At 38.7% G+C, this 16,156-nt stretch overlaps 1 protein-coding gene across 5 annotated transcripts; it reads left to right on the top strand.

Annotated features, from left to right (window-relative positions):
* Positions 1–2,021: 2,021 nt before the first annotated feature.
* On the top strand, positions 2,022–11,270 carry LOC103708737 (nuclear pore complex protein NUP1). 5 transcript variants are annotated; one of them, XM_088722905.2, is made up of 7 exons: positions 2,022–2,534; positions 4,045–4,088; positions 5,402–5,565; positions 6,406–6,604; positions 6,757–7,059; positions 9,947–10,426; positions 10,574–11,270. In XM_088722905.2, exons 1-7 carry the CDS (start codon positions 2,282–2,284, stop codon positions 11,063–11,065), a joined length of 1,935 nt encoding a protein of 644 aa, XP_088579031.2. In that variant the 5' UTR covers positions 2,022–2,281; the 3' UTR covers positions 11,066–11,270. The 5 variants fall into 5 exon arrangements, with proteins under 5 accessions (XP_088579031.2, XP_008792014.4, XP_088579032.2 ...); XM_008793792.6 differs by having other exon boundaries at positions 2,032–2,534; positions 4,042–4,088; XM_039128757.3 differs by having other exon boundaries at positions 2,050–2,534; positions 4,042–4,088; positions 10,510–10,648.
* Positions 11,271–16,156: the final 4,886 nt, after the last annotated feature.

Here is a 16,156-nt window from a genome sequence, read left to right as displayed (position 1 = left end):
TAAATCCTAAAACCAAAAACCTAAAACGAAAAACCTAAAAACCAAAAATCAAAAACCAAACCCTAAAAACCCAAACCCTAAACCCCAAACCCAAAACCCCAAATCTGAAATCCGAAATCCAAAATCCAAAACTCCAAACTCGAAAACCGAAACCCCAAACCCGAAAATCGAAATCCGAAACTCCAAACCCGAAATCCCAAATTCGAAATCCCAAACCCCAAACCCCAAACCTTAATCCCTAAGCCCTAAATCCTAAACCCTAAACTCTAAAATCCTAAAAACTAAAACCCTAAAACCCCGAACCTAAAACCTCGAACCGAAAACCTCGAATCAAAAACCCGAACCAAAAATCCCGAACCCCGAACCCTGAAACCTCGAAACCCTGAAACCCCAAAACTCTAAAATCCCAAAACCCTGAACCCTAAATCCTAACCCTAAACTCTAAAACCTAAATCCTAAAACCTAAACCCTAAAACCTAAACCCAAAACCTAAAACCAAAACCCTAAAACCCAAAACCCTAAAACCCTACAACCCTAAAACCCTAAAACCAAAATCCTAAACCCTAAACCCTAAACTCTAAACCCTAAAACATGAAATAGATCTGCATGATCTCCTCCCTCTCCATGTCGCTCTATCTCTAGAGGAGAGGAAAGAAGAAACATAAGAATTCGGAGATAAAATCCACCAGTACTCATATCGGAGTCTGGTTGAATCATATCCATCCATCCATCAATTATTTCTTCCATTTGTACTATTGATCGTGTAGATCTAAATTGAAAAAAGGTGGTAAGACTGGCATCCCCTTAGCACTATCACAAAAAATGGATGGATTATGGATTCTTGGGACATTATGTTGAGCATATCTTCTTCTTCTTCTTCTTTTTACCTTTAACGGGTTAGTCATTAATTGAGCGTATCTTAGATATTGATCTGCAAAGCCATCTGTATCCTCTTGTCGCAGCCCAATATACACAATATAAGGAGAAAAAAACAAGTGTATTGGTAGGATGACTACACTAAATCACTCAGAGATCGAACGCAATCACAAGCATCTTCATTCAAGCCAGAGATAGCATATTTTGTGGAACAAAAACTGTAGCTTGAGGGAGCAGTTACAAAACTTGGCACTCGATCACCGGCAAAGTTTCCTCCCCTATTGATCTCATCTGGCAGATGTCCAGGAGTGAGGGGTGGTTATCAAAAAAGGGCGTTGGGTTGGAAGGTCGGGTAATAATAGGAGAGTCGCCTTCGAGCCAGAAGCAGGTGCTCTCAGCATTTGAGCAGCAAAAATGCCTACAAGCCACATTTTAACCCGACATCGCAATTATGTCTAAGATTTCATTTGGAAAAGCTATTGGCAGTAAAGCTTTTAGAAATAGAGTTTTCTAAAGTAGAGCTTTTATAAAAAGTTATTTGCTATTTGGTAACTATATTTCTAAAGTGTTATAGTATTTTAACATATGTTTGATAAACAAACTAACAAAGTACTTATGGTATAACAAAATAACCATAAATGACATTGCATAATATTATACAATAAAGCATAATAAAGTATAATATGTATTAATACATAAATATATGATATAGTATAATATTACTGTAATATAATATTATATTATATTTATAGTCTAATACAACAATAAATTATAAAATATTAAAATTATTAGCATAAATTATTTTTATAATATAATAAATTTTTTAGCTATGTGATAAAATTGGTTAAATAATTATTAAAAGGATATTTTGTGTAATTGTTATATTTTATTACGGGTATTTTGGTTTAAAATAATAGCTTTTTGATTGGGCTTAAACGAAAAAAATTTAAAATAGAGCTTCTTCTATAAAAAAGAAATTTATTTTTAGCTTTTTTAAAAAATTATTTTTAGCACAAAAAAAAAATCTGAAATAGTTTTTAAAATTTTTATCAAACACTTTTATTTTATTTCAAAATATTTTTTAAAAAATAAAAAGTACATTTTGGTTTCCTAAAAATTTTCTCAAACGGAGCGCAATAATTTTTGCGACCAATTGTATCGCGTTGGACCGGTGGCATCCGAATTGTAACCCTGGACCTTGAATACCCAGTCCCCACGAAAAAGGATACGCAGAACCAGCGAACCGAGCCAGGGGGCAAATCACGCCGAGGGGGAAGGGCGTTCGCTCACGCTCCGCTCGCTCTAGCATGTCTTTCTGAAGAAGAGAGTGGAGAACGCGGCCGAGAGAGAGAAAAAGAGCGAGGGGGGGGGAATAAAAGAGAGAGAGAAAGAGGTGAAGAAAAGAATGGGGGGAAGAGAAGAAGCAAAGGAGGAGCGGAGCGGCGGCGGCGGCGCTGGTGGGAAGCTGGCAAGGAGATCCTTCCTGCGGAGGGTGCAACCCACGCCGTACGACCGCCCGCCGAGGATTGCTTCTGCTGCTTCCGGGGAGGAGGGGCGAGATGGATGGCTCTCCAGGCTTCTTATTCGCCCCGCTTCCAGACTGCTCCCTTCCCTCTTTTCCTCCTCTCCCTGGCCCCAAGACTCTCCGGCCTCCCCCGGTATATGTGGATTTTTTTTCGCTCCCTTTACCCTTATTTCTCTATTTCTTTCATTGTGCGTTTGCGTCTGGCGTCCTCTTCTACACTGTCATAGCCTCCCCTTCTCTACCAAGAAAGCTAGGTTTTTGGGTCTCGTTTCATCCCGATTGTTTGATTAGCCTTTATGAATGATTAGCTCTTCCTGAAGCAATTTTCACGGGTATCGGCTCTTTCTGGGAATCATGTCATGCTTGATGCTACAGGTATTCCTAGATCCCGATTAGGAGGAGGATGCGGCAAACCCTATCTTGGAAAAATAAGGTTTTGAAGTAATCGCTTCTTCTTTCCTGTTTCGGGCTTTTTAAGGTTCATCTGTCGAGCTTCTTTTACAAATTTTCATAACTTAATTTATGAAAAAAATTTGTGTTTATGGGAGCCGAGCAGTATGCATTTGTCATGCAGAAACGGTACGATTTTCAAGAAAACACATCTAATATAGTAATTTGATGATTTCAGTCGTTAGCATGCATCATCTTGATGAGAATATCCCAAGAATTTATTGGTCTTCCGACTTGCTGCCTTCAATTTTTTTTTTTTTTTTTTTGAAGGAATATGTTCATTTGATGCCCATCTCTCTGTGTGCGTGGGTTGTGTTGTTTCTTTATGTTGACGAGAATATCCCAAGAATTTATTGGTCTTTCTTCTTGCTGCCTTCAAATTTTTCTTTTTTTTGGTTTTTTTTTTGACGGAATATGTTCATTTGATGCCCATCTCTCTTTGTGCGTGAGTGTGTGTTGATTCTTTATGTTGATGAGAATATCCCAAGAATTTATCGATCTTCCTTCTTGCTGCCTTCAACTTCTTCTTTTTTTCTTTCCTTTTTTGAGGGAATAGGGCAACGGGGCGCTGCTCATATTAACTGAATGTCTAATAATGAAGTGGTGATGCATGTATTCCACTAAACTGTAATCAAATCTAATTATTTCATAACTTAACAGCAATAGTAATTGAAAGACCCAAACAATATGAAGGCACATAATCAACACTTAATGATAATTTTGGTGCTTGTCACTATCATTGTCTCAGAAGATCAAGTCATGACTGCTATTTACGTTTTTTAAAAATAATTCAGCTTAGAGACGTCCACTTAGGATATGCAATTGTTCCATAGACAGCTGTGTCGATTCTACAGTACATGATTAGATTTATAAAGCTTAAATCAATTATATCTAGTATACAGAAAATTGTTCTGACTGTTCTGTTTTCTTGCCTCTATTTATTTATTTATTTATCTATTTACTCATTTCTGGATATATAGAATTCATTTCATCAATTTCTTATAGTACTATTACCTCCTTTGTTTTATTATCTTATTTATCAGTTTAATACAAGTTTCTGTGTGGATTATTAAGTTTTAATTGTATGTTTTATTACCTCATTTATCAGTTACGAACTTTTTCTTTCATTTTGATTCCCTGGTTTAAATTTCTCACCTAACTGGTACACTGGAATTTCACATGGTCGGCAGAAGATGAGCAAGAAGGCTTTGATGGAGTGTCTACAATCATTTCTGATGTATGATTTTTTCTGCTTCTCTAGTTTGTTCTTCATACATCCTCATTGTTATTTACTGTAAGAATGCTTATTTATCATGTTAATTTTGGCTAGTTGACACTTTGAATTGGTAGTAATAGACAGTATCAGTCATCATTGATGAAAAGCTTTTGTATTTTTTTATTCCATCCTTTTCTGTCATTCCATAACACAATCTTGTGTATCTGTTGTGTGCATCATGCACAGTTCAAGCCAACCCTTTCACCATTCTTGCATTTCTTTCTCTTGTTTTGGTCATATGAGCCTGCTAGTTTGTGCATCTTTTTCTGGTTTATTTCAATCTAGTACTTTTAACTATTGTGATTTGAAGGACATATGGGGCTTTGCTTTTATGTGTTTTTCTTTGCTACATATGCATCATTTGCTTAATTATGCATCATGGGGACATATGCATCATATGCTTAATTATGCATCATGAGTAAAGGACAAGCTTTGTATAGTTATGATAAAGTAGGTATTTTATGAAACTTTCTTCACTATTTGTGCCTACAGAGGGGTAAACTTTTAAAGTTTACCAGTGTTATTATTTGCCTACATGAATAAATATTGATCCTCTATTGGTGAAAGTTCATTAAACTTATTTGTGGTCCTCTTTTTGTGTCTTAGATTTAGATCTATAATAATAATATTCTCATCTCTCTAACACATCTTATATGATAGTGAATGATCCATAATTTGCTTCTTCTCTTTTGCTTCTCATATTTACTTTGAGTTTAGTTAATCCATAAAAAAATTTAACGAGGACTTTATAGTCATGTCTCAACTTCATGCATCATACTCTAGTTCTATCAAAATTTATTTTATTATAGTCATTAAATCTGTTTTCATGTGCAGGGATAGAGCATCATAACATTACTGAAAAAACCATTGTATTGCTAATTATAGGTTCTTTGTAGGATTGCCTCATAAATTTTGTGTTTATGCTATTTTCATTTTCTTAAGATCGGATAAGTTGTATCTGACTGATAATATCACGCTAAACATTTAACAACTTATAATCTTGGAAATTTTTTCATTGTTTTTTTATTAATTATATTCATGCGCCAAATTTAGTTTATTTTTTTCTAAAACATACTTATGGTTGTATCTATTCATTTTTTTCCCTGACTTTGTTTTACTTCATCCGGTTGCTGAACAGCCACTAATACCCAAACTGTGTCCTGGACAAATTTTTGTAAATGCTTCTCACAGTTCGTTTGTATTTTTCTTTCTAAACAATAAGCTAAGTCTTGCAGTATGATTTTGTTTTTCTAACTTTAGCCATAAAGCTGCAGAATCAATTTGAAGAATCAAAAGTCCCAGATGCTTCTGTTGAATCAGAGTATCCTTTTCCTGGCCCTGAAGCTGGCAAAGTTTTAGAAAACAGAGTACCAAATGCCCGTGATCTGAATGGGCTTGCTGAAATTGAGCAGCGGTTGAAACAGAAAATGTTCTCTAGGCAAGTTAATATTGTTCAATACTATTTTCACTCTTCTCCTTTTGTACCAAGAATATTTTTTTTCATGCCATGAAAGTTATGATGTTAGTTTAAGGTCATGGGTACTGTTTCTGAAGTTGCAAATTCAAGTAACAACTGATGATAAAACTTTGTTGTTTTATATATGCTAATCTGACATCTAGTGAACTCACAAACATGCTCTACCACTGGTCTAATGAAGTGACCATCATGGAGATATTGGATATTGCCTCACAAGCTATACATGCCAATGCAGTTCTCTCTTTACTAAAGAGAGAGACCATCAGAGGAAGCACAATCTCATCAATTGCATGAGTTCAACCTAATCCCCACCCTAGTTGCCTGCAGAAGTTCCAGACTTAGAAAGTCAAGAATTTGAGAAGTCTGAAGTTGCAGGATTTCATTTTTAACCTGTATCTTAACCTTCTATATGAATCATTGAAGATTTTGTAGTAAGTTTAACATATTAAGTTTCTTTCCTGAATCTCGAATTATGTAAATGTGGAAGTCATCTGCAATCTCTCTCACACACACTATCACTCACTCGCGCACACACATTGTTGAAAAACAGAAAAAGGGCATGCCCATCTTCGACAGTGTCTCGCACCTTTGAAATCTTATTAATACTTAGACTGCTTGGTATGTTGCTAAATATATTACTTCACATGATTTTGATGCTTATAAAAATTTAGATCACTGTGCTTTCCTCTGGAGGCCACTCAAGCTTTTAGGTCATTAGCGATTCCTTTGGTTCATATTGTGTTTATTTGACATTTGTGGTTATATGATGACCTTATATTGAAGCTTCTTTTGGCTGTGCAGAGATGAAACGAACCGGTTAATAGAGTTGCTAAAATCCAGGACAACTGAATTTCCAAATGATGATGGGCATTCTGGAGGTTTCATTGCTAAAGCTACAGAAGGTGCATCGGGCCCACAAGATCTAATCACATCTGGAGAACATGCATTGCAGTCAGATTATCAGATGACTCCAAAGATTTTTTATTCTCACCACTCCAAAGTAAGAAGACAGTGTCTTTCAGCATATTCTGCCCAGAAACTCTTCTCTTGGAACCTACTATGACATCCTTTAGATGGCTTTCTTTTTTCTCTTTCATGGTGAATGATGATGCCCGATGTTTGCTCATGTTTGTGGTTTCATTGCTTAAATAGGCACATGATGTTGGTTCCTCACCGGTTGAAATTGCAAGAGCTTACATGGAATCTTTAACATCTGCTTCTGACCATGATTCTCGAAGTGGAAAATCAAAGATTGAGAAAAATTCAGTTGACAATGACATATCTTCACCCAAACTGCCCCCATCAGCTGCGAAGACACCCATATGTTGGCCAGGTGCAGTTGTACCCAGCCATTACTACTATCTTACTCCTCAAACTCAAAGAGGCAGGACCGGGCTTCACAGTTTCCCCAGGATGCCTTATTCTGGTTCTGTGTTTTCGAGATCTACTTCCAAGGTTTCTTTATTTCCTGGTTACGTCTACCTGGCAGAAGTTCAGATTTTTTAAAAAAATAAAAAAATGTTTTCATAGATACCTGCATACAGTAAGCTGATAAAATACTATTAAAGTTCTCATGATAATGCACATCACAATCAGCATAGGAAAACAAAGCCAGCCATGCTGTAGCTAACAATAGATGTAATCCTTCCCCAATTAGCAACCCTAAGAAAAAACGGATCTTCAAGATAAATATTTCAAAAGGGGGAAAGAGTTAGTTGGGATCTGGGAATTTGGGAGAAGGATTAGGGAATGAATCACACATTCATAATGGGCTGTCAATGATGATTGCTGAAGTAGGCAAGAGCCAACAAAGACCATTCCTTATATTAGTTGAAAGCCCATCTTCTCTAAGGTTGCTTCAGTGTTTCAGATTTGAGAAGTGGTTTTACTATCTCTAGCTCTTGTTCACCTTCTGGGGTTGAAGAAGTAATTGGGTGAAAGTGCTCAGACCCTACAATAAAGGGTCTTCATAGTGAAAGTGGAGGAAGTGTTGTGATTTGGAGGTTTGAGATCAAAAGATAAAGGGATGTGGTGATATGTGACAACCGAGAAATGCTCTCAGTTTTCTATCTTTTTTTTTCTCTCACTTTCTTGATTTCTTTTAAAGCCTTCCAGGCAAGTCCTAAGCATCCAGTCCTCTTGAGCATCCCAGATGTTAAGTGCATGGGGCCTTACAGTCCATGACCACAGCAGTGAATATTTGTCCAGTCATGATTTATTCGTGAATCTTGAGAATCTGAAAGTTGTTCATGAGCTGTTCGTAAACCGACAAACTACTTGCAGCACTCCTGGGGGAACTCCTGTCTCTCTCTCTCTATCTGTTTGTCTCTCTCTCTCTCTCTATCTCTATCTGTTTGTCTCTCTCTCTCTCTGTTTCTCTCTCTCTCTCTCTCTCTCTCTATCTGTTTGTCTCTCTCTCTCTCTCTCTCTGTTTGTCTCTCTCTCTCTCTCTCATTTTTGTACCTTATCCCACTGGGCACTTACTATCTGATTAGCATCCTTAAATAGTTGGAACTAGGCATGTTTGTTCTGGTAACATCTATTGTTTTTTATAAGGTTCAAATTTATTCTGGAATACTTAATGCACAACTTTTGCAATGCAAAAGATCAAAAATATGAATTTTTTATTAAATGGGAATATCAGTAAATAGACTAAGTTAGGGAAGTCAAATGTAGATGTACTATCACCCAAGTTAGAAGAATAGTCCTCTTCAATAATGTATGTGCTGCTGTTTACTTTGAGGCTTATCTTTTTTTTATCCCTTTGATGAAAAATCGAGATTTAAGTTATCAGAGTTCTCAAGAATTACATATGAAAATATGTTCTTTAAAATATGACCAAGGCTCCTAGAACACTAAGTGAGCCCTTCTACATCCTGCTTTTAATTTTTCTAAGACAGCTATTCTTTTCTGGCCATGCCTTCCAACAAAAGGCACGAGGTTAGCCTTTTTTTTTTTTGTAATCAAGAAGCAGATTCTGCGTCTTATATACAGTTGAAACCTGTCCATTTCTTTTCTTATCATCTCAAAATTCATGTTACTGTTTTGACTGGTCAATCAAAAGAAGGTTGAACCTTCAAAGGTCAGTCAGAAGCCTAGGTATCCCATTCCATGGACATTTTCTTTCCCTGTTTAAGAAAGCAAAAGAAGGCTTGATAGGTTAGTGGTCCATAATTTGCATTTTTTTTCCATCTTCAATTGCATGCTTGGGACCTGCACTAGAAAGAGTGTCCAAGAAACTGAAGATTTCTCAAAAACCCCTTGTTGTCAGATGGAAGGCACAGATGGCTCTTCTTAGTCAGCATTCAGTCGTAAATGAAGGCCCTATTGTTAACATCAAGTCTCGATGCTAGTTGGGAGAAAAGTGCAAGTGGAGTCTAAAAACAATGTCTATTAATCTTAAGAAAAACTTTTTGCCCTTGGGACATGAAAGCATTGTGCCCTTTATATTCTTTTAAATAGATCTGCTTTTACGAAAAATATCCCAATTTCTCTAATTATTTTTCTTCGATTGAATAATTTTTCCTACTAATATTGTTCCAGAAATTATTGTGGTTTTCAGCCACCTCTACATCTCCATGAGCTTATGGTCTAACCTACTTTCTTTTGATTTTGCAAACTTGAAGACAACTAACCTTTTCATCATTTATTTTATCCTCATGAATTTTTCTCCTAATTTATTGAATTGGTTCACTATGTTAGTCAGAATAGCAGACTTGAGTTATGTGATGAGGTAATTGTGGAGATTAGGAAAGGATTCCTCTGCATAAAGTGCTGCTACCACTGGGACAGGAGGTTTTCCTTGGCAATAACAAATTTTCTGTGTCTTTTTCATAGCATGCATGATCCTGCATATCAGCGCGTAACCTAGTGCAAGTCTTTCTGTGTTGTTGGAGTGGTAGTGATTCAAATTCTAGGGAGTTTGTTTCTCAACGAACTCTTGTCGCATCGATACCTTGACATCCATGGCCCATGGGGCTCTAGTTGCTGGTTAATCAGACCAAAAGGATGAAGAAAATGAACTTCTATCTGAAAGGGTGGCCCATATATAAGGATGCTTTTTTCTTTAATACTAAATTCCTCATTGGCTGCTTTGTGAGGCTGAGAATCTCACAAATATTGAGGGAGGGTGAGCGCTGCCATGTTGACTAAGATTTTTTATAATTGTTCTTTGCCACTAATTCCAGAATTCTTTAAGTGTAGCTAATAAGAAGTTCTTTTTTGTGTAGAGAGAATAGATTTCTGCATCCTACAATTCACTGAGCTTTTAGAATATTTATTGCATTTCATGTTATATATGGCATTTACTAACCCATTGTGCTGCCTTCTGGTTTCCTGAAAGGCAAAAAGAGTTTTAAATGATGGGTTCACATCAGTTGGCCCTCTCCATCAAATCCATCAGAAGAATGTGCCAACTGCTTGCAAAGGACCAGGTCCATCTGGTTTTGCTACTTCTTTCTCACTGCCATCAGGGCCTTCTGAAAAAGGTGCATCAAAGGGTACCGTGTTGGAATTTCACTGTGCCAAAGCAAATGATGAAAGTTGCAGGTATATGGCCGGTTCTTCAACTGTTCATCCACAATCCAGTGCAGCAGCTCGCAAAATATTAAGGCGCCTTGAAAGAACTGTTCCTCCCCCCCAAGAGAAATCACTGCACTTGAAGAAGCTGGATATAGCAGGGATGAAGGTTCCTTCAATGCCTTATACTCCTGTGATGGGCGGCCAGGGTGACAGGTTCAATGCAAGTGTCTCTGATGATCAAAAACTAGGCAGCTTATTTGGAAGGAATACTGGTGAACAAGATTATGTAGATGCACAAAAGGTATGAATATTTTCCTGAGAAAAGATCCTGCTTCTTTTCCTCAAAAAAAGATCCTGCTTCGAGGCACTTGTTTTTCTGTCTAGATCATATGGGGATATGAAAACCAGCACATATTTTGACAGTTTATTGTTGCCTTTCATGCTGAAGGTTTTGCCTGGGCTATATATGAGCAAAATTCATGAGGACAAGTTGTTGTCATGCCCATCGCAGAGCAGTGAACAAGGCAACACCACTGCTGGCTCTGAGGTGTTTCAGATACCCGGTCCTGTGCGTCATTCCTCTGGTTTCAAGCCAACCTTGTCCTCTCTCTTTACTACCAATCCGACCAGTAAAAGTTCTGATAATGGCTGCAGCTTTGCATTTCCTGTTTCTGTAACTTCAAATTCCTCTTCAGAACCACCACCAACACCCACCATCACTAAATCTCAAACAGTGAGCAGAATGTCCAGCAACAGCGAAGGAAGCATTCCATCATTTAGTTTTGGTTCATCTACTGTTGATGGTGGCCTTGTTTTCTCATTTGGTTCCATTGCCAGCTCCACTTTAACTGAGACTGCAAGCCCAGAGTTCAAGTTTGGATCTAATGAGAACAGCAGGTTATCTTTCAAGTCACTTAGCAGGGATGCCATTTGCTATTGATAGTACTGGAAAAATATATAATTTTCTTCTGTCCTTTCTAAGCTGGATTTGGTTTTCCCCTACCCATGCTGTTATTCCAGTAGTTCATTTAGGGTTTTGATGGGTGTTGCATTCTAGTTGTCAATATTCAGTTTTGTGGAATGTGTACAACTACAGTAATGATGACGATTCTTTTTCGAGGGAAGTATTCGTAGCAATTCTCTTTTGGATTTTGAGTTCATGGCTTGATTGGATCAGCGAGACCATTAATTACAATATCAATGCAATCAACGTGTGATGCAGCCAGAGCAATGCGCAGTGCACGTGAAGGATTGGTGTAGCTTTATTTAAATTAATTAACAGAATTGGTTTCTGTTGGATTTTCTGGGCGTTATTTATACTGTTGCATACAAGCCTGCGTAGGAATGAGAACCGAGAAATGCCTTGTAAATTTGTGAGCTTGAAATCGGCAAATGTTATTGGAATTTAGGAGTGAACACCAACAATGCTGGCATTGATGGACCATCTGTAAATTTCTGGTGATGCTTCGACACAGTCACACAGCTGGATAAAAATTTAAGTATTTGATTAATATTCGTATTTATATCTATATTCATTGAAAAAAATAGATATGAATATAGATAGACAACTAGTCGATTCATATCCAAATATTCGATTTTATTCATAATTTTATTTAATTTTATATGGTACTTATGAACTTTAAAAAAAATTAATAATCATATTAATATGCTATTAATTTGATTTATAACCTATTTAGTAATATCTTTGATTTTGTAATTATAAAGTTTAATTATTTAATTTATATTTTTATTTTTATTTTTAGTATTCGATTTGTATCCATATCTGTTTAAAATAAATATGGATATGAATTTTTACATCTGACTAATATCCCTATCTACATTTATAATCGTCAAACAAAGCAAATATAGATTATATGGATATAGGTACGCTAATATCCAATCTTTTCTTCTTCCTTCTTTTTTTCTTTTCTTTTTTTTTTTTTTTCCTTAGCTAAGCCGAAGAGAAGGGGTGGCGGGTGGTTGTGATCATGTGGTCCGGCGAAGTAGCGGCGGCGACCAGCAGAGGGCGAGGGACGGCGGCAGCCGGCCGTGGTCTGATTCTAGCCCTATGCCATGTCATCAAATTCAGTTGGTACGTAACCTGTGCAAGGAACAAGGGCAATGCATGGATGCATGTTAGCATGGCCTGTGAGAAAAAAAAAAAAGCTTGCGTGTATGGACTCGTCTCTTTCCTGTATTATTTCTCTCTGATAATGTGGCAAGTCTTTGAATCCGCAGGAACCCAGAGTGCGGAAGTGACAATGTCAGGAGTTGCAGGTAATGCTCCTGAAGCTCCTCAAGGTAAATTTGATCGGTGCCTTGAGGTGATGCTGAAGTTGCCGAAAAGCTTCTGGATTATGATAAAAGTTTAGATGCCTGAAGCGACAGCTTGTACAGTTGTACCTATGGGTGAGGTGGAAAACAGAATTGGGAGACTGGAAAAATGGTATAAAAAAAGGAGGCTGGTGATAAACCAGACGCTGAAAGAATGCGTTCTGGTAGCGAATGTGCGAATCGGATTAAAGGTGCTTCTCACCCTACAGCAAATCGATGAGTGGTATGTTACGTGCAAATATGTGGCGATTGTGAAACTCTTGGAGGCAGCCATTGGGTAGGAGAGCAGGCAGGGAGCAAAGCGTGAGGCGATCCAGAACGCAGTGGTATGGTTAAACAAGAGCAAGTGGGATCTGGTTTTGCTTGCTAGCCGCTACCTATGGTGATCACAGCCATGTGCGGAGCGTGATGTGGGGCCCTTGCGTGATGCCATGTACCTTGCATGCAACACTGAATGCGCATCATCCGCGCGGACTCCGCCATCACCGTCCATGTGTGGGTTGTGTTTGCACCGATGACGAGGTAAACCCATTCTCTCAGTTGTAAGATGATACCGTCATCTGCTTATAAATGAGGCTCACTCTAATACCGCCCCGCACCCCACTTTCGATTAACTAAAGATGCTAGGTTTGATTCTTAGTGGCGTATCTCGCCTGAAAAATCTGAATCTAGGTGCGCGCAAATGGGTTTCCCTCCCTCCCCATCTCCTCTCCCTAAAAAAATAAAAATAAAAATAAAAATAAAAATAAAACTCTCTTCTTCTTTTTTGATGCACTATATTTGTTACATACCTTTATAATTGATCTCAACCAGATCCACAGACTTTGGGTAACTAGTTGGTCTTGTGACTGGCCACACTTACTGCAACTTTACAAGATACGCGTTCGTTTGCAACATCTGATGTAACTTGAAACTGCTATATCCATGGTTCAGGAGTAATTCGCTTTCAGTCCCATCTCCTACCCGTAGTCAGCATTCTATTGGCATCCAATATAAAACCTGTAAAAAAATCCAACTTGTTGCGGGGACGGCATTCTGCCGGAGCCTCACACAACAGCCTAGCCCACATTAAGCTAGCAGAGAAAGAGGACCGTGTTCCTCTCGAGGTATTGTCCGCTTTGGGGGTCGAGCGTACCGGAGCCCTTCTCACGGTTTTGTCCCACAAAAGGGCCCTCGAGAGGAAAGGATTTCCACCCCCTATTTAAGGCACGGAATCTTTTCACTACTAGCCGATGTGGGACTAAATTATAGCGCCATCTGATGCGGGATTTGCACCCCGTCACCAGTAAAGTCCCTACCGATCCGAGCAGCGGAAGAGAAAGTGTCCCTCAGAAGGTATTGTCCGCTTTGGGTCCGATTCGAAGTCGAGCGTACCCGGAGCCCTCCTCACGGCGCCTCACGGTTTTGCCCCACAAAAGGCGCCTCCTGAGGGAAGGATTATTGAGCCCCCCATTATATGGCACAGACCTTTCCGCTACACGGTCGATGTAGGACTAAATTCGGGGAACCCCCCGTAACACAGCCCCCCTAGCGGGGAAGTCCTGTGCCCGGGTCGGCTCCTTACTGGATAGGCGGAGGTTCAGGCCCTCCTTATAGCGCCATCTGATGCGGGATTTGCACCCCGTCACCAGCATAGTCCCCACCGATCCGAGCAGCAGGAGAGAAAGTGTCCCTCAGAAGGTATTGTCCGCTTTGGGTCCGATTCGGGGGTCGAGCGTACCGGGAGCTCTCCTCACGGCGCCTCACGGTTTTGCCCCACAAAAGGCGCCTCCTGAGGGAAGGGTTATTGAGCCCCCCATTATATGGCACAGACCTTCCCGCTACACGGTCGATGTGGGACTAAATTCGGGGAACCCGGGGGAAAGGGGGGGCTGTGTTACGAGGGGTTCCCCGAATTTAGTCCCACATCAACCGTATAGCGGGAAGGTCAGTGCCATATAATGGGGGGCTCAATAACCCTTCCCTCAGGAGGCGCCTTTTGTGGGACAAAACCGTGAGGCACCGTGAGGAGGGCTCCGGGTACGCTCGACCCCCGAATCGGACCCAAAGCGGACAATACCTTCTGAGGGACACTTTCTCTCCCGCTGCTCGGATCGGTGGGGACTATGCTGGTGACGGGGTGCAAATCCCGCATCAGATGGCGCTAGAGGAAAGGCCTGAACCTCCGCCTATCCAGTAAGGAGCCGATCCGGGCACAGGACCTCTCCGCTGGGGGGGCTGTGTTATGGGGGGTTCCCCGAATTTAGTCCCACATCGACCGTGTAGCGGGAAGGTCTATACCATATAATGGGGGGCTCAATAACCCTTCCCTCAGGAGGCGCCTTTTGTGGGGCAAAACCGTGAGGCGCCGTGAGGAGGGCTCCGGGTACGCTCGACCCCCGAATCTGACCCAAAGCGGACAATACCTTCTGAGGGACACTTTCTCTTCCACTGCTCGAATCGGTGGGGACTATGCTGGTGACGGGGTGCAAATCCCGCATCACAACTGTTTTTGCTGTCTGATGTTAAATTGTCGACTGTAGAGTTGCAACTAGACCAGATCCAACCTACTAGACCTGATATTTGGCAGCTTTGGGATTGGGATCTTGGCTCGCCAGGTCAGATTGGCCCAAAATTTTCAGGTTCTAGAATTTGGACCACGTTGGAGTTAAAAGAATAGCCCGACCTGTCTTGACCTGAAAATTTGAATAATATAAAATATCAATATTCATGAATATCCTTAATTTCTTCCCTATAATTTTCCACTCCGTTTCCCTCAAAATCTCGACCACCCTTCCCTCCTTCCTCCTCCTCCTCCTCCTGGCTGATTTTAGCTTCTTAATGTAGATTCGATTTGGCTGGGAGTTTAGTTTATGGGAGTCCAAGTGATGGTGTTTGGTGGGAGTCTAAACAAAAAGGTGAGGAAAGCTATGCCAGGTAGATTTTGTTTGGTTATCAAAAATTTTGAAATAAGCTAAAAATTGGAAAATAACATTCATATTCTTATGAAATGAAAAAAAATAATCTATATGATAATATTTCATAAATATATTAATATCTTCCCTCAAAAAATAATAACAATATTGTTGAATAACATTGTACATTATATATCATAAATTATAACAACACAGTGTTATGACATTTTATGATTTATATTAATACCTTAATATTATATCAATATTAAGGAATAGTATTGTATATTATACTTATAGTATTATGGCACATTATATTATTTAATGAACACCATAAAGACAAAATATATCTATAGTGATATTTTTATATTATAATATTAATATGTTAAATACTATGTTAATATTAAATAATAATATTTTATTATATTTGATTCATTCAAAAAGAAGGAAGGAAGAAAAGTAAACTTTATAATCTTCGCTTTTACTTCCTTTATTCCCTTTCTTCGAAATCATAGCATATGCCATGTATTTATAGAATGAGGTCTTTCTTATTTCATTTGAATTTTTTAATTAGAAGAAAATGATTTTTTTATGCTAGTGAAGTTTAGTCCAAATTAAAAAAAATGACAAAATGACAAAAATTATCAAAATAGTAACAATTTTTTTAAAAATTTAAATCTAGATAAAAGTTTGATACCAACTTCTACTTCAACTTTGTTTAAAGTTCTATTTTCTTATATTAAAAATTATGACTTTCCAAAATTATAGCCACATTGATCCATGACAAGTCATATGATTCTCTTGGA

This window comes from Phoenix dactylifera, chromosome 5, assembly GCF_051530095.1.
Source record: "Phoenix dactylifera cultivar Ajwa chromosome 5, Ajwa_hap1_PhDact_Kaust_v1.1, whole genome shotgun sequence".
In the NCBI taxonomy this organism is placed as follows: domain Eukaryota; kingdom Viridiplantae; phylum Streptophyta; class Magnoliopsida; order Arecales; family Arecaceae; genus Phoenix; species Phoenix dactylifera.
Note: the sequence above shows the minus strand (reverse complement) of the source record. Positions and strands in the feature narration are given on the sequence as shown.